At 40.6% G+C, this 23,724-nt stretch overlaps 1 protein-coding gene across 2 annotated transcripts in view; it reads left to right on the forward strand.

The window, feature by feature from the left end:
* The first annotated feature begins 2,446 nt into the window (after window positions 1-2,446).
* col2a1b (collagen, type II, alpha 1b) overlaps window positions 2,447-23,724 on the forward strand; it is a 45,341-nt gene continuing 24,063 nt past the window's right edge. Inside the window, exons 1-24 of one of the 2 annotated variants that reach the window (XM_042212958.1) lie at window positions 2,447-2,779; window positions 5,760-5,969; window positions 7,451-7,467; window positions 8,818-8,850; window positions 9,722-9,754; window positions 9,998-10,051; window positions 11,102-11,203; window positions 11,895-11,972; window positions 13,933-13,977; window positions 15,245-15,298; window positions 16,731-16,784; window positions 17,594-17,647; window positions 17,895-17,948; window positions 18,033-18,086; window positions 18,183-18,227; window positions 18,537-18,590; window positions 18,861-18,905; window positions 19,106-19,159; window positions 21,724-21,822; window positions 22,125-22,169; window positions 22,464-22,562; window positions 22,769-22,822; window positions 23,067-23,174; window positions 23,435-23,488. In XM_042212958.1, the coding sequence (XP_042068892.1) occupies window positions 2,686-2,779; window positions 5,760-5,969; window positions 7,451-7,467; window positions 8,818-8,850; window positions 9,722-9,754; window positions 9,998-10,051; window positions 11,102-11,203; window positions 11,895-11,972; window positions 13,933-13,977; window positions 15,245-15,298; window positions 16,731-16,784; window positions 17,594-17,647; window positions 17,895-17,948; window positions 18,033-18,086; window positions 18,183-18,227; window positions 18,537-18,590; window positions 18,861-18,905; window positions 19,106-19,159; window positions 21,724-21,822; window positions 22,125-22,169; window positions 22,464-22,562; window positions 22,769-22,822; window positions 23,067-23,174; window positions 23,435-23,488 (1,593 nt within the window). In that variant the 5' untranslated portion in view covers window positions 2,447-2,685. The remainder of the gene's footprint in view (window positions 2,780-5,759; window positions 5,970-7,450; window positions 7,468-8,817; window positions 8,851-9,721; window positions 9,755-9,997; window positions 10,052-11,101; window positions 11,204-11,894; window positions 11,973-13,932; window positions 13,978-15,244; window positions 15,299-16,730; window positions 16,785-17,593; window positions 17,648-17,894; window positions 17,949-18,032; window positions 18,087-18,182; window positions 18,228-18,536; window positions 18,591-18,860; window positions 18,906-19,105; window positions 19,160-21,723; window positions 21,823-22,124; window positions 22,170-22,463; window positions 22,563-22,768; window positions 22,823-23,066; window positions 23,175-23,434; window positions 23,489-23,724) is intronic. The other variant, XM_042212959.1, reaches the window with a different exon arrangement.

A 23,724-nucleotide genomic window follows, 5' to 3' on the forward strand; every position in this document is an offset into this window, starting at 1 on the left:
GGTTTTTACTGTATGAGTAGTCTATCAAATTAAGTAATCTACGTGTATTTGTTGATGAGTGCCTACCTTTTATGAAACCAGTTTGGTCAGGATGAATTAAGAGGGGGGTTATTTTCTCCAGTCTCTTTGAGAGAGCTTTGCAGATTGTTTTAAGGTCTACATTTATAAGGGATATTGGACGATAGCTTGAGGGATATACAGGGTCTTTGCCTGGTTTTAGCAGGAGATTAACAATTATAAATTACTAGGAACACAACTATAGATAGTCACACACTGAATTTTTGTTCAGTCCAAAGTGTCGAAAAATGTCACAACAACTAAAATTGCAAGTTCAACTTCCATGCCAGTTTGTGAGTGAAAACATGAAAAACACAACCCTCAGCGTAAGTAAGTAAAACAAATAGACTGAAGGGAAAACGCAAATTAAATATGACGTGGATTCACGTTTGACCATATATGTGTTGTTTTTAAAGTTTTAGATGGCTGCTTGGAAGTTTCGGTCATTAGTATGTTTGCAACACACATTTGCACAATCAAAGATCGGTGATATAGTCCTCCTGAACCTAGTTTAAATACACAACAACTAAATAAACTAAACTGCAGTGCAATTTTCTGACCCACTGGACAGCCGCGCCTCTTTTGAGACAGCCGACTTGCAGGAATAGCGTGAATGCTGCACGCTCGGGACACATCAGCTGCTCCTGTGTCTCAAAGGTCAAAGCTCAGGTCACAACCTGCTGCGGGGTGAGGACCCAGCATAAATGATGCCACCAAACTGGCCAATTATTTATAGCTAGAGCTGTAGCTGGAGAGCACGAGATGCTCTTCATGCATCTCCATGAGCATTTACTTGTAACCTCAGCTACATGTAAGGTGGTTGGAGTGGGAACAAGTGGGTCATTACTGCTCAAACTAAACTTCACAAGTCTGAGGGGATGCATGAATGAATGTGGTTTTAAAGCCTGTCTTCTGTTAGAAGAAGCAGTCATTGTCTATTTTTAATAAGAACAAAAGGTGTCTAATTCTAAAATGTCTTGTAATTTAATATAAAGGTTCCTCTTTTTAGTCAGAACAGAATCATCTGATTCTGAGTTGTATGTGAAATGTTGGTTAGGCTTGGTCGTAGCACAACTATGCATTATGTGAGTTCAAGTATTTATGTGTTACAATGCTCCGCTATGCACTGTAAAACACTGGTTTGCAGTTGGAGTCCTTTCAAGTCTGAGTGTGAAACTGGCAATTTAACAAAGCTGTGTTCTTGCAATGCTGGTGGTCACTGTATTTCTATTCAGAATGTAACACACCGGGGTGAAAAAAACTGTACAAGCAGCATGTCTTTTGATGTTTGCTTGCCCAGATTAAGGGTTAGAAATGTTTTCTGTGTGACCAACAGGAAGTCAAATACCAATGAAAGATTGTAGATATTCTACTCTAATGACACATTCACATCTCCCTTAATCTGCTGATATTAAATAGCCCATATTTTCACACTGGTTTAATGAGCCAGTTATTTCATTCTCAAAATAAACCAGTGAGACACAGAAATTACAGAGCAGATGAAACACTGCAGTTAGAAAACTGTCTGAGCAAAGTGCAGATAGTCTGAGAAACTTTGGATCTGAAAGATCATACAGCTGGATCAAGAAGATTGGCAAGGAAATAAGAGTCATTACAGCACCTAATTATCACACAGGCAGCACTTCCTGTAAGTATACCTGTGTGGCATCAAAGCAGTGAGAGCTCAAATTTAAGGATCTAGAGCTAAACAAAACTGATTAAAACATTTCAGCTCCAATCTCCACGATGCTGGATGACTGTCAGCACTGACTTGTAGCTTAAAACTGCTGAAGTATGAAGTCATAAATAAAGAGCTTGCTAATTAAAAGTCTGTTAACAGGTGTACCAAGCATTGTTTACCAGCTTTACTAAGACCACAGGAACAGTAAAATAACTTACATGAAGAGAGAGACCATTAAACGGAAGTAGCTAATAAATTGTAAAAAATATGCATCAATATAGTTTTTTTTAACCATTATTATTATTATTTGTTTTAGTCTTGCCCTCATAAATATTTAAATATTAGTGTATGGTTGCGTGATTGTGATTTTTGGATGGTTTTAATGTGCCTTTGCCTCCGTTTAAGGCACACATGTCACTGAACCTACATGATGAAATAAATAGAAACGCTGTCAGTTTGCGTGACGAACAGGTTGTGACATCGTTACTATGCTTTCTATGAACACGGAGGGTGAGAAAGCGGGGACGGCACCAAAATAAGAGAGAAAAAGTTTCAGGCTTTTTTTGGGTTCAGTTCAGCACGTGGGGAAAGGAGTGGCCTGGGAGCGCAATAATGGGACCAAAGAGACAGATGGGAGGGAAACTGGGCTCGGATTACAGCCTGACAGGGGGTAAGGGGCCGGCCTGATATTTGGGAATATACGAAGATTCATTGAAGGTAACCGGGACATAAAACTACAGCGTCTGGCCTGAAGCGGTCGGTGCTGAGTTTGTGCTGCAGGTCCAGGTCCTGCCGCTGGATTCCCCCATCGGTTTTTTGGGAAGGGTTAAGGTCGAATGGTCTGGCTTTTTTAATTGGGGACACAAACACCAAATAACGAGAGAAGCCTCCGCTCCTTTCGCACCATTTTTTCTCCTTCAAGGGCCCTGCATGTCTAATATTTAGACATGTTCAGCTTTATGGATTCCAGGACTATACTGCTACTTGTAGCGAGCCAAGTTTGTCTATTAGCCTTTGTGAGATGTCAGGTGGAAGACGACCGTAAGTGACAGTTTTATTTCTCTGATGAGAAAAAACTCAACTTGTATAAAGAGTATACTAAGAGCTTCTCGAATAATCATATTGTAAATAATGTTTCAGCACAGTACGTGACGTGTGGAAGTTTTTGGAACTTTTACGCACAGAAAAGTCACTGATATCTTTGATGTTTTCTGTGCATGAAAGGTTATTTATGTGATGACAGAAAGATGATTTCTGTGGATCTTCGGTCTGCCGTCTGTTTATGTTTTAATTTCTAGGAGATGTAGGATGTAAGTGCATGTCACATTTGCGGGCGCGCGCGAGAATGGAATTGATGAAGATGTGGTGGAAGTTAACGGGGAAAAAATCCTCAGAGCGTGCTTTTCTTTTTTATTTCTTATTTACTTTTGCATTTATTCGTCCTAGTTTAAGTTAAAACCGAAGATCATGTGATTCTGATTCCTACTTTGAATAGGAGCTCATTGCCTTAAAAGCTACCTTCCCCCTTCTTTCTCAAAGTCGAGCTGCATGACACCTGTGGGTGTTTTAAGGGCCTTCGCAGACTCTCCTTTTAGCTGCAGATTCACTTAATATAGTGGGGGAGGGGGAGGGGATGAGCAAAAAGTGAAAGGTGGTCAGGCTCAAGGGCCTTTGGTGAAAAGTATTCACATTCCTTTGCTTTCTGAGGGCATCCAGGCAAATCATGGCTTGTTGGGGCAGAAAGCTGAACTAATAACTAAAAGCTCCATCAAATATTTCAAAATAACTAGTTTACTGACACGATACTCACCCTGTTGAGAACAAATCGTCCTTCATACCTGCAGACTGTTTATATTTTTTTAATAACTGGAGTAGGATTCTTAATCATTATTATTGATTTTAGTATCCACAAGAGAGATCTGAGAGTAAAGGTATGCCAGCAGATTTGGGGCCAGAAATAATGTTCCATATGATTTCAGGCTTTCCATCTGCTTAAAAGATTACCCATAAGCTGTGACAGTCAGTCCAGAAAGAGACAGAGCCAGGGTGCAAGAGGGGTAACTGGAAAAATATAAAGCAGGGACTTTATTATTCTGATGTGAAGAAAGTGCAGTGTTCTTAATAATATACAAGTTGAGTTCAAGAAAGCTGGAGAAAAAAAGATGCCTTTTTTCCCAGAATAGAATAGAGGGGAATAGTCATGCCAAAGCAATTGGAAGTCTCAGGTTACCCTCTCAGAGATGTCAGTTCCTGGATTCCTGGTTATAATGCGAGCCCTTCTTTCCTAGCACTTTTTGGTTTTTTTAGGGAGACGGGGTATAGAGGTGTTATTGTGACCCTAGCACAGCAAGAGGACTGGAGCTCTGAACCTTGAGGCCACCAAGTGACCGTTCTTGAGGCCATAAAGTTAATCAGACATAGGTAGAATTAGCGCTGAGACCTAAACAGTTACTAAATAAATAAGAACGCGCTTGACTCTAATGTCCTCAAAGTACACCTGGATTCACTTTACAATTTTCATTGTTTTACTCTCCTGGAAAACAGTATGGTTGCCAGCATATGGGAGAGGAGACTCACAAATTATCCTCAGTGATGAAAAGCCAGCTCTCTGTCAGTTCTCCAGTAGATAGAGGACCCCTTGTCCTACAATACCCCATTACAGGAGAATCTTTCATATTACAGCCAATGAAAGGACAGGTGCAGCCCTTTCATGGTGCATCCAGGCCTGTAGAAGTTCATGTCAAAACCGCAAGGTATGTGCATGAAAGCTGGCCATTTTCTTTTCTCCAGTGGGTTTGAACTGGCATCTGACGCAGCTATGGTTTCCAGATGGGGATTGAAATGTGCCCCGTGTTTATACAAGGCAATACTTTGTGAATTGCCCACTCTGTTTCTTTCCAAAAAGGCCTCATTCATGGCTGCTGAGGTCCGTTTGGATACTTAGACTTAAGCAGCTCAAAGGTAAATATAGCTACTGTATTTGCTCCTTGTCCTCTCACCTCTCAGCAGTGCGCACCCTGGGGCCTTTCTTTTCATCACCTGGCCGCAGGTTCTGTGACTCCATTTTTTATTTTCAAGCAGGTGTTTGGCTGCCAGGCTGGAAAACGAACACGTTTCTGATTACCCGGATCTACTGTAAAACTGTGATGCCAGTGGCGTCATTTACACCACATACAGCAGCTGTATTCAGAAGTGAACCGCCTCCAGCACGTTCTCTTGCGCCCTTCACCAGAATGTGGCCTGAGAAAATAATCCAAACGTTTTCATTAACTCAGTGCAAACTTTGCCTCTTTTGCAGTACAGTAGGGTGTCTCCAGCTCTAATTGTCCTGTACTTAACTTGTTGAGGAATTCCTACACATGGCCTCCAGCTCCTGTAAAGCTACTGGGGGTTTCCTGCAGGTCTTGCATTGCTTGTCTGTAATTCTGCGAGGCTAAACTGCCACCTTGTGTCTACTTGAGAGGTTGCATTTCTCGGTCAAGTGAAGAAAAGCTCGACTTGAAGCAGAGAAGTTGTGGTTTTTGTAGACGTTCCTCAGGGCATTAATAAGTCAACAAGAGAAAAATTAGCAAAGATAATTATGATAATAAATCAGGGAACAATGACATTTTTCTTTGTTTTTAATGCATTTCTTTGAGGAATTAATTGTTCCCCTTTACATTATTATAAACTAAATCTGGTCTGGTTTTGGACTGCCAGATTAACTGTCACTGACAATTATATGTTTTTTATTTAAGAGTACTGTGCTGATATAGTGTGTTAAATAGTCTACACACTAATTTAACTTTCTGCACTTGTGTTGAAAAACATTCACTGAAAGGCTGTTTATGGCGTTATTTTGCATGCATTATATCACAGCGTATGTTTCACAGCTGAATATGACATTGTTTTGTTTTTGTCTGTCATGAAACACACAACACTGACTCCTATTCGCATCTGATATATAATCTCTCGTTTTTTCCTTCCACTGCTACCTACCCGCACCTCTTCTGTGTGTCCCTTTCCATGGTCTCACACACAGAAGAGGACGCGTTTAGCTGTGTACAAGATGGACAGCGTTATAGTGACAAGGATGTGTGGAAACCAGAGCCTTGTCGCATCTGTGTGTGTGACACTGGAACCGTCCTGTGTGATGAAATTGCCTGCGAGGAGCTAAAAGACTGCCCCAAACCTGAAATCCCATTTGGAGAGTGTTGCCCCATCTGCGCTGCTGACCAGCCTCCAACCTCTGGTTGTAATTTATTTATCTCACATCTCACATAAATAAATTACTGCTCAGGATCATATTGTTTATTTGGGGGAGAAAACGCCACATCGCCTAAATTTGGTATTAATCAAAGGTCAGGTAGCTGCTGTTTAACATGATGTTCACTCTAATGTTCTATTTGGACATCTACTGTGTGACAGCCTTTGATTTAAATACAGTTTTTGAACCCCAAAGCAAACAAATGATGAGAAATAAACAACAACAGTGACACATCTGACAGGATTTCACTGAAACGCTACCTCGCCGTAATTTTTCCATAGCTGGCTCACCTTGGCCCCATCTTGTTTGAATACTCTCTCAGTATCATGAAAACATGTGGGAGTCATTAAGGAAATACCTCAGTCAAGCAGACACGGCTTCACATTTCTACTCTATATCCTCTCTGTGGATTTCTGCAGATCTGATGGCAAGAAAACACAGTGACTGCGTACTGAGAGTTCAGACTATTAGAAGGATCTATTCACCACATTTGAAAATGCCATTGCTGCAGATATACAAACTGTATGGGTCACATTTGGAAATATAAATAAGGTCAGCTTGAGTGAAGTCACTGTGTCAGTGCATGTGTCACTGTTTTCATTGCATGCTTCTGGATTAAAATGCTTTATAATATACTTATTCTTATTTTGAAGGCAAAACTGCTGAATTTTGAATTTAAGCTTTTAATCACATAAAAACAGAGCTAATAAAAACTGAAATATATTCAGACTATCCACTATCTGACTGTGTCAAACAGCATTATGCATCTGTCAGATCTGTACTGACTTTTATTTGATCTGATAGTTCCTGATATACGTCTATATTAACATATTAGTGTATGTATATCAAAATTGTAAAGATAAATGTCATCTTCAACAAGAGTGTTGCAGAAAAAACTGTTACAACTTGACAAAAATGTCATTTTGATGCTTTTATTGATATTTAAGAATCCTATGCACTCTTGTGCCAAAGTGTTTAAAACAATACTTATTTGCATTTTTCATTTTTAACCAAACCTGCTGCTTTAGCTTTACTGATCATCATAGTTTAACTTCTTTGAGTTGCAAAAAAAGGAACAATGAGCTTAAAATGCTGTGAAATCAACAGAGTTTCTGCCTTTGCCCACGGCACAGAAGGTTTAACGTTTCAGTAGAAATACCATTTTGCAGTCTACTCCAGCTCCTTTGCTCTCTACTCTTACCCTCACTCTGCAGCTGGTTTGCTTTTGCTTTGAGCTCTTAATGCGAGATGGCGATGCAACCAACACTTGTTTACAGTCCTGATGGGCTCTTTGTGTGATGAAAATATGATTTGGTGGTGGTCTTTGGAGCAGTTTAATTCAAGAACATAAAATTGATTCCCGGTATTAGTAGCCTTTCTCCTTCCAGGACGTACTGCAAGGCCAACATAGTTTGTTCACTAACTATGATCTGTTTTCTCCCTCTCTCCTGTTCCACACATAACAGGAATACCTGGTGCTAAGGTGAGACACTGTACATGTTTAAATGCTGCATATGTATTTGTCTGTGTATGCAATCGTTATGCATGTGTGTGTGTGCGTGTGTTTAATATCAACCTCTCCCAGCAATAATAGCCACATCTGTCCCAGACTTACAGTGTTGGGGAGTAACGGAATACATGTATTTAAAATACAAAATATGAGTAACTGTATTCCGTTACAATTACCGTTTAAAAAATGTGGTATTCAGAATACAGTTACTTTGTTGAAATGAATGGATTACACGGCGGTATTTTCCTGTTTCATAAGGCCCTCTTTGTTTTTGCTTTCCACGCTGGTGGAAACCCAAACAAAACACGCATTAAGAGGCTCTAATGCCTGTGTCTCAATCTCGTGGCCCATGTCACCTCTACTTGCGGCCCGCATAATGACGTGAAGAAATATTTTTAAAAATTATTCACAAAAATGATTTAATATGAAGGCAATAGGCAGAGTGTTACAGGCATAGCCGTAAAGAATGGAGCCTCATGGGCAGTGTAGTCCGTGCTGCAGGGAGAATGGACTAGTGCATACCTGTTATGTGTCTGTGAGTGAGGGAGAGAGAAAAAGTCAGAAAGTACGAGCTGTCACCGAGCAGAAACGGGAGCTGACGTATTAACCAGAGGTCCCTTTACTACGGTTCGGAGCCGCGGACCTGTTTTATATACGCGCGGAATAGTTTTCTATGAGATCGCTGCAAAAAGTTCAGCCTTACCTAGTTTCCACCTACTGTTATTCATTTATATTAAGATTTAAAAATCTAGTCGGTATTGCTATGGCGAGTAACCTTCAGTAATAGTAATAAATCACATTCATGTAGTTGTAAACAGCATGATAATATATTAAGTAATCCAAAGTATTCAGAATACGTTACTCTCATTTTTGTAACGTAACGGAATACGTTATAAAATACATTTTGGGGCATGTATTCTGTAATCTGTAGTGGAATACATTTAAAAGTAACCTTCCCAACACTGCAGACTTATAACAGGGCTGCATGAGGGCCCTGTAGTTTAAGGATTGAGATGAGGCTTTGATATGAATGAGCTTTGGCAGATGTTTAATAGCTATTTCCTGTTCACACTGCGTGCAATATTTACACGTGCACTGGCGCTGCGGGGGATACTCACTTTGAACATTTTGCTGTGACCAATTTCCCGATAAAACTGCAAATTCCATCAAAAGCTTTCATCAGATGGGCTCTTATGAGCTGTTTTTCAGAGTGTGGTTGAGAAAAAAACAGGAACTGAGAGATGTTTGAAAATAGTCAAACTCTCAGCTACTAATAGAGCCGATCTTATTTGCTGTTGTGTTCTTACCTTTTTCTTATCTCAGGGCCAGAAAGGCGAACCTGGAGACATTACGGATGTAAGTTGATGCCACACTCATAACATGCAGCATATCTGTGTTGTCATTTGGAAAAGCTTGTTTGTTAACTATGTTAGAACCGTAAACCCTGAAGTGACAGAGATTTCTTTTAAACTCACAAGACACACTCAAAACTCGCCGCGAGCCTGCAGTGGAGAAGTGTTCAGGTACTTTACTGGTAACTGAACTACTAGTAAAACCAGCAGTAAAGATAATACATCACACACACAAGCAGAAGGCCAGAAATCCCCACTGTTTTATCCATTATTAGTATAACTGGTGTATTAATGCGTAAGTAAATTCATCTATTTTAAAATGTTTTAAGTTGCTCTGTTTATAAAATCATAATGTCACATTAAGCTGAAACTATCAAATGTTTTCGTGCATGAACTCAAAACACAACCAACACCACCAGTTTATATAAGACTGAGAGTGTTAGAGAGAAGGGAAGCGCTTCTGCCAAGCCGCTCATCAAGAAGACAGCCAAGCACAATAATGGCTCCATACATTCCCCATAAAGATCCTCACAGGCCAGCAGAGCGCAGGAGGGACAGAAAGTGAGCTCCCTGCTGCTGCTGCTGCTGCGGTGCTGCACCTGGAAATGCTTTACCCCACTGAGGCGATACAAGATCATGGCAGGAAATACAAAGGCATTGTTTATTGTATGTTTCTTCTAACGCTTTGCCCGAAGAGATTAGCAGTTAACAAGTCTCCTCTGATGGGAGACAGATCATTTTTCCCAAAACCTCTCTTGTGCAACTATATCTGGAAAATGTCAAGTTTTGTTTTAGGCCCAGAGATTAAAAAATGTGTTTTATTCCAGACCAGCTGATTCTTATCAGTTTGTTTCTTCTGTCCTTGTCTTATCCAGGTTATAGGACCAAGAGGACCACCTGGCCCAACGGTATGCACCTATTTCCTCATTTTCTCATAATTATTCCCCTTTGAGCACTTTTAGAGACACTGCGTAGTATCTGAACGTGTTTAGAGTAATTATATAGGTTTTACATTTAATTGGCAGAGCAGTGACTGGAAATGGAAACTGATCTGATATAACAGTAGTAGAGTTAAAAGGCTTCAGCTGTTATTCAACACACAAGTTTTGAGATTATGCCTGAAGTTATTTCACCATCTCCTGTTCACCCAGGGACCGCCAGGAGAGCAAGGACCCCGAGGACCAAGAGGAGATAAAGGAGAGAAGGTCAGTGTAACGTGTAAAAAATAAGAAAAAAAATTCAATGACTCTTGATTTTCTACTTTTAAAAAAAAGGAAACTCAAACCCTGCCCAGCTAAGAAGTACAGTATGTGTCATTGAATCGGAGCTTTAGGTCTCGGGCAGTGGGCTGGGGGATCTGTTATAGGTTGCAGGTTTGCAGAATGGTAGCCTTTCACTGAGCGACTCAGCCTAACTAGTCATGTGTCATTTCCATTAGGCTGTGTGGTCTGCTGAGGTTTGGGGTGTTTAACAGATGTGAGGCTGTCGGAGACTCATAATGTAAACCTCTGCTGCTCTCAGAGGGCCCATAGTCAGTCAGTGTGGGAAATCAGCACCACCACATTTGCAAGGCTTTGATCATCTCAATAATGTAACATCACTCGGATGTGCTAATGGCCGCAGGCGAGGAGTTTATGCCATGTAGTCGTCTTGTTTATGCAGATTTAAGCGCAGGACGGATCGAGCTTTGGCTAACCACTGTGAAGAATCATGGGGGTTTTTTTTAGGTACTCGGGTTCTTTGTTTGAGATTCCCTTGCAGGGTAATTTGTCACTGCATGCACAGAGGAATGCAGGTAGTCGAATTTGGCCAGGAAAATCATCACCTGAGTAAATGTGTAATCATTTATTCAGAGTGCACACAAGCTCAAATGTTGGCCACAGGTTGGAATTAATGAATGCTAAATTAAAATATGTTATGTAACACTTTCATGTTCTTACACATGTTTTTTTCTCTCTTACGTTTGCAACAAAATGGGAAGATTATTACTTAATAAGATGATATTCCTATTTGTTTTGGTACTTGAATTGTGTCTTCTCAGTTGTGAGAAGCATTAATGCAGTTCAACACAGCTGCAGATATAGAAACATATAATATTTGAATAGAGGGAAAGCAGTTAGTGAGTGAATTTATGAGCTGATCTGTTGCAAATGCTTCTCGGTTTGATTTTTTTTGAGATTTGACAAAATGATTTGTGGGGCATTTTGTGAAACACGAGATTTTCAATTCATCTGAATTTTATATTTATATTTAAGGGAAGTCCTGGCCCCCGTGGCAGAGATGGCGAGCCTGGCACCCCCGGAAACCCTGGGCCCCCTGGACCTCCAGGACCTAATGGACCCCCTGGCCTTGGTGGAGTGAGTATCGCATGTCTAGTAAGGGCGATAGGCTAGCATTCACTCCAGACATGGGAGCTGACAGGTTGAATACTGATTCAAGGCCAAGAATGGGTTCACTTTGGCTGCTTGGAATAACTGGAGAGAGGGGTGAAATGGAGCAAAGAAAGAATCCAAGAGTACAAAAGATGTGGGAAACTGCTGGTGTTGGGAGGAGGCAGAAAGACAACAGTGAGGGGATGCAGAGGGAAAGAATAGATCGAATGCCTCTCATTCTTTGTAGCAGAAAAGAAAGGAGGGTGACTGAGGGTGGTGGAGGTAGTATGATAGACGTAAGAAGGGGAAGGGAAGAAGTGCTTTTTGGGGGGGTGGAGTTAAAAAGAAAGAGAGTCTTTGTGAGAACGGTTCACATGCCCTCTGTCTCTCCTCTGTCTGCATCAGAATTCACATGCTAAGCTCTACTACTGACAAAAAGAAGGTCAAAAGCTGATTCTCTCTCCAGCCAAAACGATGCAGCATCATGCAGTGATGCATGACACATGAACACGCTTTGCAAGTGTTGAAATTAAGTCATCTATTCGCTCTGTTCCAGTCAAACACTTTACCCAGATTTATCTTTTATTTCCCTGAGATTTCACAAACATAATAAACCACAAACCATTTTTGTTTATTATAAAAATCCTAAATATGTCCTTTGTTTTGCCTCCTCCAGAACTTTGCTGCTCAGATGGCTGGTGGTTTTGACGAGAAGGCCGGCGGCGCACAAATGGGTGTGATGCAAGGACCAATGGTGAGCAAGTGATGATGAGAGCTGCTGCCACTCCTGTGTTGTTTTTATCACCGCCTGATTTCATCTGCAATGAGGCTAAAGTTATGACGTTTTCAAAAACAAAGCGCTTTGAGTCTATCCACATGAAGACCTGGGTTAGAGATCTGCATCAGCCCGCATCTGCTCTGCATCCCCATCCTGCTCTTTAACTGCTCTGGGGGGACATAAACAACTTCTTTCCATGAACTAGAGAAGCATCACCTGGTCATCAAACGTGAAAACTGTGAGATGGAAACATCATCATTCCCCTTTAGAAGAGTAGTTGCCAAAGCAGGATTTAAAGTCTGGGACGGGAAGAAACAATGAAGACTTCACTCAGTGTTCCCTTTTTGTCTTTTCCTTCTCTGTTGTTGGTTTATGGATGAAACCAAGAGATAAAAGGCACGTTTTTCCTGCTGCTGGAGGAAAGAAGCTGCAAAGTTCTGGGTCACAATGGAAAATAAACACCTCACATGGAGTACAGAGGGGTAATTTTATAAACCAAGGAAGCAGCCATTGATCTTCATTATATTTCAAGCTCATGAAAAACCGCTCCTGCTGGCATGGCAGCATGCCCATGATGGAGTGAGGAGCATACTGGGAGCTATTTTGGTTTAAAGAGCCACAGAGAGGCTTGGCTGTCTCTCAGCCCAGCAGTGGTTTGAGACGCTCTGAGGGTAGGGGGACTGAAGGCGATCACATCCCCTCAGCTAGCGTCAGAGTGTATGTGTGTGTGTGGCTTAACTCCTACTGACTGTCCTACCGTATGTCTGTCTGAGAGCTCACCACAACACTGAGCCTTATTGAAGGAAGTCTACGTTTACTTTGGCTTATGCCAGCTTGCTGTTGGAGAGAGCAGTGGAAGAGCAAACTGGACTGATGTTAAATCACAAGTAAAGCTTAAAACCCTCTTATATACCTGTAAATACCCCAGCTCATATCCTGGCCTTACATAGCTATTTAAACAATGCTGCTACTGAAATGCACGCACACACACAAACATATGTGTGCCCCTCAAACACACTTTCAAACATTCTGCAGATATAAAGCCCCATTGATACGTTTCTCCCCAGTGTGGTGAGGGCTTCCCACACCCACTGAAAGGTGACTTTCATTTGATTCTGAGGACCACTGTGCCCGGCTGTGCCCGGCTGTGACATTTTCTTTGGCTGCAAGCCCTGATTTTTGTATGAGGCTTCATAAGAGCCACACTACTGAAAGGAATGTGTTTCTATCCAAGCAAGCAGCTGTCAAAAGTCATCGGAAGTCAAACCTTTTTTTAATAAGAAGAACTCGGGGTCTTGAAAGCTCTCAGCTCACTCCCTTGAATTGAAAAAAAAAGCACAAGGATTTGTCTCAAAACTGTTACAGAATTAGTTTGGCAACTCCGACCAGACGCAGTTGCAGAGCAGTCGGAGATAATTTAGTTCAATTTAGTTTAAGACTCTTCCGCTGAGCCGGTGCCTGAAATCTCACTTATCTAAGATGATTTTCATTATAACCAACAGTGAGTCATGCAAGAAGCCATGCAGAGTTCAGCCTCCTCTCTTAAAAATACAACACTTCAGCTTATGACCTTTGAACCACAGAAACACACAGTGAGTGGAAAAATTAACTGAGGAAAGCAGAAGGATGAAAGAAGTGAAGAGAAAATCTGATCCCGGGAGGAATTTCAAATGATTTATGGTTTTGACAGGAGAGCTGCTGAGTATTATGTAGCTTTGAGGCAAAGCAGGTGATGTGTTTTTATAGCTTCTCAGTGAATTCGTGTGGATAAAATGACCACTTAACAAATTTTACCAGTAATGCAAACTGTAAAAAGTTAACTGTGCTGTTGTGTAATTTGCGTGTTTATGTATTTTCAAATGTGTGTAACATGGACGGGTGGATTTATCTGCCATTATCTTCATGCTGCTTGTGTGTTGTCTTGTCTTCTTCTCAGGGCCCTATGGGACCTAGAGGACCACCTGGGCCAACTGGATCACCTGTAAGTATCTCCTGTACTCCCAAAAACAGCACAAATCAGGGCACACCTGTAGACAGGATCCTGTGGTTGGTCACAGACAGGGTACACATGGCAAAATCTCATAATTGTAATGTGATGTGTAATGTGCATATGCTACATTGTCTGCTCCTTTAATGTATTTAATAACAATATTGACCTTAAAATGGCCACTACTCATGCAAACCTCAGGAATAAGTGCATACAACAGGCTTTAAGTAATGACTGTTTATACTGAGCCCTGCTTCAACCACGAGCGTCTGCTCTGGCTCTCCTCTGGAGGAAGATGGCAAGTAAAGAATACTTTCATCTCCCTGAAGGCTCCGGGGCTTTTTCCTGTGCCACGACCCAGACATACCATAGAACACCTGACAATTTACCTTACACCCCCCACCACACGCAAATGCCCTGCCTTGTTCTACCCCTGCCTGTAACCCAGCTCCACCTGCAGCCCTTACTCAAAGAATCCAGAAGCTGCGGAGTTGAAGGCAGTGCCACCTGACTTGCCTCAACTTGATCATTTTATCGCCCAAAGCCCCCATTTGCAGAAATGCAATTCCACCTTAAACAACTTTGGTTTGCTTTTAGATAGGACTTCCTTTTCTAAAGTTATGGTATAATTTTGAATCTTAGAAGCTTTTAATTTAGAAATACAGACACACGGATGCCATAAGGGATCAAATGTGGATTATCTTCGTTACAACGAAGGATACTTGTATTTCAAATATTGCAGTTGGCATATGTGCAAGTATTTTATATGAGCGTAAAATTCAGCCTGATTTCAAACTTCTCTATATCCCAGCAAGTTTCTCCACCCTTGGCTCTGTGTGAATACAATAAAAGAGGATATAGGCTCCAGCTCCCCGTGATAGGCAGTTAAAAATGGCCACTTCAGGCTCATAGCTCCAACTGTGAGTACTGAAATGTCATTGCTGTTCTTTTGTGTCCAAGGGGCAATTCATCAGAAGAAATCTGGCTTAAAGGGATGGTGGACTTGAAAGGAGAGGGACTCAAATGGCCTGTTTTAGACAGAAGGTGGCCTATCTCCTTGACCAAACCAAAGCTTGACAATGGCACAAAGCCTGCAGAGTCCAAGAAAGAAATTATGCAGCTAGGAACTGGCATAATAGATTCCCTTTAATCAATACCTCTTTGAAGATGTAGTTAGATTAGCAGACATTTATTAATATCTTCTTTGTCAGTGTATAAAAAATGTTTCACAGTTTGACTCTCTCTTCTTTTCACATTCCAGGGTCCACAAGGTTTCCAAGGTAATCCTGGAGAAGCTGGAGAGCCTGGACATTCAGTAAGTATCCCACCCTCCTGAGGTTTTGCATGTCCCCTCTAGACCCCTAAGCCTCTGCTCTTATTTCTTTTTTTCTTTTTGTTTTTTTAATTTCTCATGGCTGCTTGACTTGAGCTGCTTTCTTGTGACTGATTGTTTTTAAGGGGGTATTTCAACCATAAAAAAGCTTGAAATTCTTCAAATGATAACATAAAATCCAAAAAATATTTTTAAAAATAATAATTTTGGTACAACATGTATGAAAATGGGCACAAGAACAACCCAAGAATAAAAAACTAAAACCCAGAGAGGTCCAATTGTCCAGAATAAGTGTGTTTAAACACTTTTTTTTATTTTAGGTAGTTTGGCTGTGGCTTACTGTACATACCTGTGTTGCATTTCACAGTCTGTTAGTTTTGCCAACAATTGAAATTGTGAAATATATAGACCTTGAGATATTGACGTTAATATCTGTCTCCACCTTCCTGCACACATATTTTTGAATAAAAAGGTCAAATCTGATTCTTCCATTATCCTTGCAATCATTCCTTTCCTCACATGTTTATTTTTACAATTCATTATCTCCATAAACTCATCTTGGAGAGGAGATTGCATCTCTTCCAATCAGTTCTTATTTTCTATTCCTACATTTGCTTCTCTAAGTTTTTTAATTTTTTCTCCTCATTTCCCCCAAAGTTCACTGAAACCACACCACCAACCCCTTCCTGTACCCAGCACTATTCTCTCAGCAGGTAGACAATGCAAGGTCTCCCCACTGCTGTGTTAATCTGCTCATGTGGAGTCTAGATATGCAGACAGAACGTCTCGGAGATGCCTTTCCCTTTTAAAAATGTGCCAGTGCATCGTTAGGAGTGATTAAAATCAAACTTCCTCCCAGAAACTAGCTTGACAGTTGTAGAGGGGTGAAAATGTTGGCCAAGTGTAAAGTCCAGTCATGGAAAATCACAGATCAAAGAGGAGGCCAGTACATCGATAGATTAATAATCAGCACTTCTGTTCTATGTCCTTCACCAAAGCTGTACTTTTTGTGCAGCTGCTTAGTCATGAGACAACAACCCAGGGAGGAGAGAAAGAAAGTCTGTAAAGACCTACAAAACCCTTCTTACTGAAACACAGAATACTTTTATTTATAATTATTAATATTATTACGTAACTTATACAATCAGCAAAAACAATTCCCATTTCAGATTAACACAGTATGGTGTCCTTTCTAAATTAAGGCGTTCATTATCTTTTTTTGCATAAGTAAACAATATTGGCGGCTTGCATCAGTGAGTGTAGCACTTAAACTGTGAAAACTGAGCTGATTGTCAGGAAACAGACACCAGCTATGAATACCAGTTCCTATGAATTAAAACGTAAAGTGTGTAATGTTGCCCTCTGTTGATTTTCACAGTCTCTCACCTGTGCTCATTTTTTCTGTTTCCAACAGGGACCCATGGGACCCCGTGGCCCCCCTGGACCTTCTGGAAAACCTGGAGATGATGTAAGTGTGACCATTGCAACTAAAATGAAATGCCTCACCTCTTCGCCAGGTTGGCAAAGGTGAGGTGGCTGTAGCTCAGGTGGTAGAGCAGGTCAACTACTAACCGGAAGATTGGCGGTTCAATCTCCACCAGACTGCATGCCAAATATCCTTGGGCAAGATACTCACCCCATGTTGCTCTCCGACGCATTCATCGGAGTGTGAATGTTAGACAGTAAGCGCTAAACAGTTTAGAAAAAGGGCTCGGGTGAATGAATTAGTTGTATAAAGTGCTTGAGTGCTCAGATAGAGTAGAAAAGTGCACTCATGTGATTTCAGCAGCAGGACTTTCCAGTCTGAGTCCTGATGCATTCTCCACATAAACAGATGAATGTTGTCTGTGATGCTGTTTTATATGAGCAAATCCTTGTTTTGTATAGAAGTTTGGACTCAGTTAGTTTTTTGCAGTGTTACTAGCTCCTTTAGCTGTAACAGCTCTGCAGCTGACTGAAGTGTTCAGCAAATCTTTCTCAAAGTAGAGGCTCAAAGTATGCTGTGAATTCAATCTTCAGAAGAATCTTCAAACAGCATTTGGACCACAGACATAAAAAAAAAAGTAATTCCTCCTTTTAGCCACATGATGGCAGCAAATGTGACATTACACGCTGTGTCCACTAGGGTGCTCTTTAGTCTATTCAACTACATACAAGTAGACAAAAAATACACAGACGTTTTTTATATGTAAGGAAGAATTGCACAAAATAACAACTTCAAATGCAGGTTTACTTTGGTTTTCACTTCACTGTCTCTGTCTTTGTTTTCTGTTTTAGGGTGAAGCTGGCAAACCTGGAAAATCAGGTGAGCGTGGACCTTCGGGACCTCAGGTGAGTTACTCCAGTCAGCTGGTGCTGATTCCAGTTAGATGATGAACTATTAATGCATTTAAATGCAAACTTATTTAAATCTGTAAATTAAGAAAGAATTTTAATATTTCTCGTTCTCTTTGTTTGCTAAACTGGACTGGCATGAAAGTATTTGTATTTGTGGAGAAAGTAATTTCCTTTAAACTCTTAGCTTCATGTTGATTCCCTCTGTTTATGTTGGTCTCCATCTTTTCCTTTCATGCCACAGGGAGCTCGTGGATTCCCGGGAACTCCTGGTCTGCCTGGCATCAAGGGGCACAGAGTGAGTGTGTTTGTTGTCCTAGAAATTCCAGCATAAACAGGCGGGTGTTTATATGTCATGTAACCTGACGTCTCTGTCTTTTAGGGTTATCCAGGGCGTGATGGTGCAAAGGGGGAGACTGGAGCTGTTGGTGCTAAGGTGAGATGTAGTGATTTTTCTGACAGACACACAGCTTGACACTTGTTTAATCCCCCAAGTTGCTGAACCATAATAACAGTTAAATCCTCTGTTCAGGGTGAATCTGGTTCTCCTGGAGAGAGCGGCGCTCCGGGACCAATGGTATGAGTTGTGGGCATTACACACACACACACACACACACACACACACACACACACACACACACACAGGTTTTTATATCTTCGTGAGGACATTTAATTGACATAATGCTTTCCCTAGCCGTTTACCCTAACCATCAAAAATGAATGCCTAACCCTAACCCTCAGCCTAAAATTAACCATAACCTGTTGGTCCCCACAAGTATAACCTTCCAATTTTTGGTCCCCACAAAGATGTCTAAACAGGTATACACACACACATTTGGTAAATGATGGTAATGGTGAGAACTTCTCCTCTTCTTTTCCCTCACAGGGACCTCGTGGTTTGCCTGGTGAGAGAGGACGTCCTGGAGCCAGTGGAGCTGCTGTAGGTGGCATGTTTCTCTCTAAACTTTGGTGTTGGAAACAAAACTTAATATAATTTATAACAGATGGTTGGATTGTCACCCCTTCTCTTTGTTTAGCAGTAAAGAAGTAAATTTGGAGCATTTATCAGGTGCTTCTTTTAGGCAGTTATGGCGATAATTGCATTAACCTTTAAACACTGTGTCGCGTTATTTGTTGATTATAAGAAATAATTTATCCAGCTGTGTTTTTTCCTGACTTGTCCTCATAATGCACTGTTCACTTTATTCAGGGAGCTCGTGGAAATGATGGCCTGACCGGTCCTGCTGGTCCACCTGTAAGTGTCCTCTTAGATGTCATGTAGTTTCCTTTTATTTTGTCCACATTTGCATTGAGATCTGGTAGGAAATACTGTACATGAAGTCAGAGCTGTGTTTCTCTACATGCACATCTCCACAATATGATAGTATCTGATCTTTCACACCTGGATGTGTCAGTGATTAATAGCCAAACTGACAGGCTATTTTCTCTCTGTAGGGCCCCGTTGGACCTTCCGGAGCTCCAGGCTTCCCTGGCTCGCCCGGTGCAAAAGTAAGTCACATGTTTATCTAAATGAAGCTCTCAGCACCTCTTCATATTCACCTTTGTGCTGGTTATTCTCTTTTGCACTGTTTGCCTTCTTTCTTTCTGTCAGAACACTGCCAGAAAAACTTGAATCACTTATTTAGGATTTTTCTGCACGAAAATAAAGTTAAAGTGAATATAGTTTTAGGAAGATTTTCTTTATATGAGGAAAAAAGTTATTATCTCAGAAAATGTCAGTACCCAGCTCAGGGAGGATTTTGTGGGGACAAGATGAAATGCTTCAGTGAAATTGGAGATGCCTGTGCAGCACTGAAAAGTGCTTTAAACCTCCATCTGTGTGGAAAATTGGGGAGGAGGGGGGGTTTAAAGTGTTATTTTCCCTCTCTCACTCCCCTTACTGTCTTTTTTCTTCTTTTGTGTCTCTGGTTTGAATCTGATTTATTTCTCCTCCATGGCAAACAGGCTCAGATCTGTGCTCAAGGGGCCTGTGCTGGTGGTTTGCTTTCTTCTTCAAGCCCCTTGATTGTTTAAGAAATCTCATAGGAATTGCAAATGGAGCGTCTCTTTAGAAAATTCAGGAGTGTTTCCTTGAAATAGCGAAGGCAAGCTAGGCTCTAAACGAGGGAAGGGGTGTGTTTGGAAATTTCATCATGTTATATTCAAAAACACGCACAGTATAGTTTTGTGTTTATCTGCAGAAAAGTCTGAATGGCTTTATGTATGTTTATGTTTCATGCCTTCGATGCCTTCAGGAACCTAAACTTCTTAAATGTGTTGATGAGATGTTGCCTCATTTAAGTCCTTTCAGTCCTGGCACAAAAAAAGCTAATAAGACAGAAGCAACATACACATATGAACCTTGACTGCAAAAACTAAAGAAACTATCGTTGTGAAATAAACAAATGTGAGATGGACAGTTTTTCTTCAGCTCCTGCTGCAGCTGAATTCTATTATCCAACAGTGACTGAGTTACTGGCTCTAATATACTGAGATTTTTTCCCCCACTAAAAGCAAATTTAAAAACTACAAATTTGGCAGAGGTCTCATTTTGTCTTCATCTTTAGAGACAGTAAATTATTGGCATTTACAAAAGGCTGTAACATCAATGTTTTTGCACATACCTTTGACCTATGTGAGGTTATAGTTACTACTGCATGTGAAAAGCCTGCAACGCAGCAAGAATGACAAACACATTTCATGCATCAGCATGAAGTTGCACACTGCCACTGTGGTAAAATCTCTGGCTTGCGTCCACAGGAGGTGGGAGCTCAGAATATTGAGTTAGGCTTTTTAATACTGAAGCACAAAACCTTGAAAAATCTTCTCCTCCTACATCTAATCCTTACTCCTCGATTTTATTTACATGCTGTTGCTCCAAATCACAACAACTGTCACCTCGAGGCCCTTTATGCTGTTGGATAAAGAGTCCTCCTAGCCAGATATTAAAAGCTTCCAAAAGCAATAAACAATATGAATATTAGAGATATATTAAACAAAGAAAAAAAACAGACATACCAAGGGAAGTAAGATGGCAACAGGAGAAAAGTTAAGATGAGAAGAAAGCCTTCTGGCAGAACGCTCTGAAGGCAAACTGCTCCCACGACCCACAAACTGTATATAAAAGATGGCATTAGCCACCAAGACTTCGCACAGGTTCTGTCTTTAAGGCTCAAGCTCAGCGTTTTAACTGTCACCATGTAGGTGTATAACAATTACACTTTGGCTCCAACCAAGTTGATGCCCTGCTGTTTTATCTATTTTGCTTTAAATGGAACCACAATTTGCTAAATAAACACAGTTCTGTTTTCAGTAAGAGTTGGAATAAACATTTGAGCCCTTAAAGTCTTCAGGAAAATGATTACTGAGAGGATACAGCAGGAGAAGTGATCCTCTGGGCTGTTTTAAAATAAATGTCCACACAATCAGACTTGTTGTTTCTGTAACTAGAGATGTCGCCCCCTGCTGGTGATGAGAAAGATCAGGTTTAAGCACTTCTACATTGCAATGGGCACTGATTATTTTAATAGAAGATATTCATAATGTAAGAAGTTCATAAAGAGTTTAAATCTACTTCCTGTTTTTTAAATAAAGTTTGCAATAAGAAAGAGCCACGTCTGCAGCATCATTTAGCATCTACTTTTATCCTAAATCAATACCATTTTTTTTATAATTACAAGCACTAGTATTTATATTTCACTACCAAGAAACCTATAAATCCCATAATACATATTAAAAGGGCGATCGTGGCTCAGGAGTTGGCAGTTTGTTATGTAATCGGAAGGTTGCCAGTTCGAGGGTCTCGAAAAGCACTGTAAAAATGCAATCCATTATTATTATTATTATTATTATTATTATTATTATTATTATTATTATTATTATTATTATTATTATTATTATTAAAAGACATATGACATTATTACATAAATCAATTAAATTAAACTTTTTTTTAATCACTCTTCTTTTCAATTCTATTTACATTTTTTTATTAAAAGCCCATCTGGAAGTCTTTTTCAGTTACTCTGTGTACTCTGCTTACACATTACTCATCTGTCCTCTGTGTTGTGGATCAGGGAGAAGCCGGACCTACTGGTGCTCGTGGACCTGAGGGTGCTCAGGGACCTCGTGGAGAGTCTGGTACTCCTGGATCTTCTGGACCCTCTGGCGCTTCTGTAAGTGATGCTAGAACTCTTTATCTAAATCTGTCAGTTCATACCACTTTCTTTTTTTTGTGAAAAGTGCAGCTCAGTTTCTTTATTACATGTTTTTCTCAGAAACTTGTCAGACTCTCTTTAGTGAGCAGAGAGAACTGTGCTGTGGAAACGCAGCTTTTTGCTGTAGTTTAACATTGTTTGGACAGACTGTTGGTAGACCCACCCACACCATCCTGACAGATGAGCCCCTGAACCCTTCCATCAACATCACCTGACATTTTAAATTAAAAGGATTTGATTAAAGACTATTTTTTTTGCAGGGTAATCCCGGTACTGATGGCATCCCTGGAGCGAAAGGATCTGCTGTAAGTTTAGCATTTTTACCTTTTCTGTATTTCAAAGTGCAACCTTCTCACTTAACGTTTTCATATTTAGACATGCAGGTAATTTTTTTCTTGCAACTTCAGTTACTCTACTGTATCTAATAATATTTGCATCCTATACAGAACATTTACAGTGATCTCTTATTGAATCTGACCAATAAGCAGTGAATGATGTTGAGCTTTCTATTCCAGCTTTAAAAGCTGAGATGAAATACTTCTGATTCAGTGATCAGTCAGCTGACTGACTTCAGACCTCTCTCCGTCTCTTTTTTATAGGGTGCTCCTGGCATCGCTGGTGCTCCTGGTTTCCCTGGACCTCGTGGGCCTCCCGGGCCTCAGGGAGCGACTGGACCTCTTGGTCCAAAGGGAACATCTGTATGTACTGAGTGAATCATTCATAACACACAGGATGCCCCCTTCATTGGAGTTATATTACTTTTAATCTATTTATATATCTGAATGTGTTTGCAGTTTAATTGACCACTTGATGTTTGTTGTCCATTTCATATCCCAAATAATTAAAGCAGGTCTTAAAAACATAATAACTCATGCATTGTTTCTCTCTCTGTCTCTCTGTTTAGGGAGACCCAGGTATCCCAGGGTTCAAGGGAGAGGCTGGACCCAAAGGAGAAATTGTGAGTTTTGTTTCCTTCGACTTGTGTCTGTATACCCTGATCGGTTCATCAGCAAAACAGAATTCATTGATACAGTACTTTGTGGAAAAAGCGGACAAACACTTCAGACTATGTCATCTGACAGACCTAGTACACATTTCCGCATAGTTTAGGAACGCAAACCTAACAAAACGTATTACTTTAATATGTAAAAATACAACATACTTTTTCCAGTTTTGTACTAACCTTGTCTGTTATTCATCAGGGACCACCTGGTCTTCAGGGACCAAATGGCCCACTAGGAGAAGAAGGCAAGAGAGGGCCCAGAGGTGAGCCTGGTTCTGCTGGACCACTGGGACCCCCTGGAGAGAGAGTAAGTGCACAGCATGCTTTCTTTTTCCAGTTCTTTAAAAAAATGCTGCTCGGGAACTCTTGGGAAAGTAATATTAAATATATCACAGAATATCACAGTGTCAGGGTTTTCCTACACCTAACTTACTGTTATTGCTTACTCTGTGATGGATGGGTGTGTATTCGTTGGGTAAAACTTTGCAGCCCATTTAAGGCCCACTGTGAGATTGGGATATTGCTGTTTAAATAAAGATTAAATCTAATTTTGTGTTTTCCATTTAGGGAGCTCCCGGTAACCGTGGTTTCCCTGGTCAAGATGGTCTGGCTGGTCCAAAGGTAAGCTTCATGATGGTTTCACTGACACTCCAGAGAAGAGTTTTTGTTTGTGAAAAGGAAGTGAAGCGCTCCAAACAGCCAAACTGAGCTGAGTAGAGCATGTTTTAGGCATCTGGTCAGTAGTTATATGTGAATAAATGTGTGTGAATACATTCAGTTATATGTGATACACAGACATTTAATTTAAACTTTTCCAAAAGACATAAAAAAGATGTTTGTGTCATGACGTTATTGTT

The sequence above is a fragment of the Haplochromis burtoni genome, unplaced genomic scaffold (genome assembly GCF_018398535.1).
Source record: "Haplochromis burtoni strain Fernald_Lab_line unplaced genomic scaffold, NCSU_Asbu1 Contig_403, whole genome shotgun sequence".
Lineage (NCBI taxonomy): Eukaryota > Metazoa > Chordata > Actinopteri > Cichliformes > Cichlidae > Haplochromis > Haplochromis burtoni.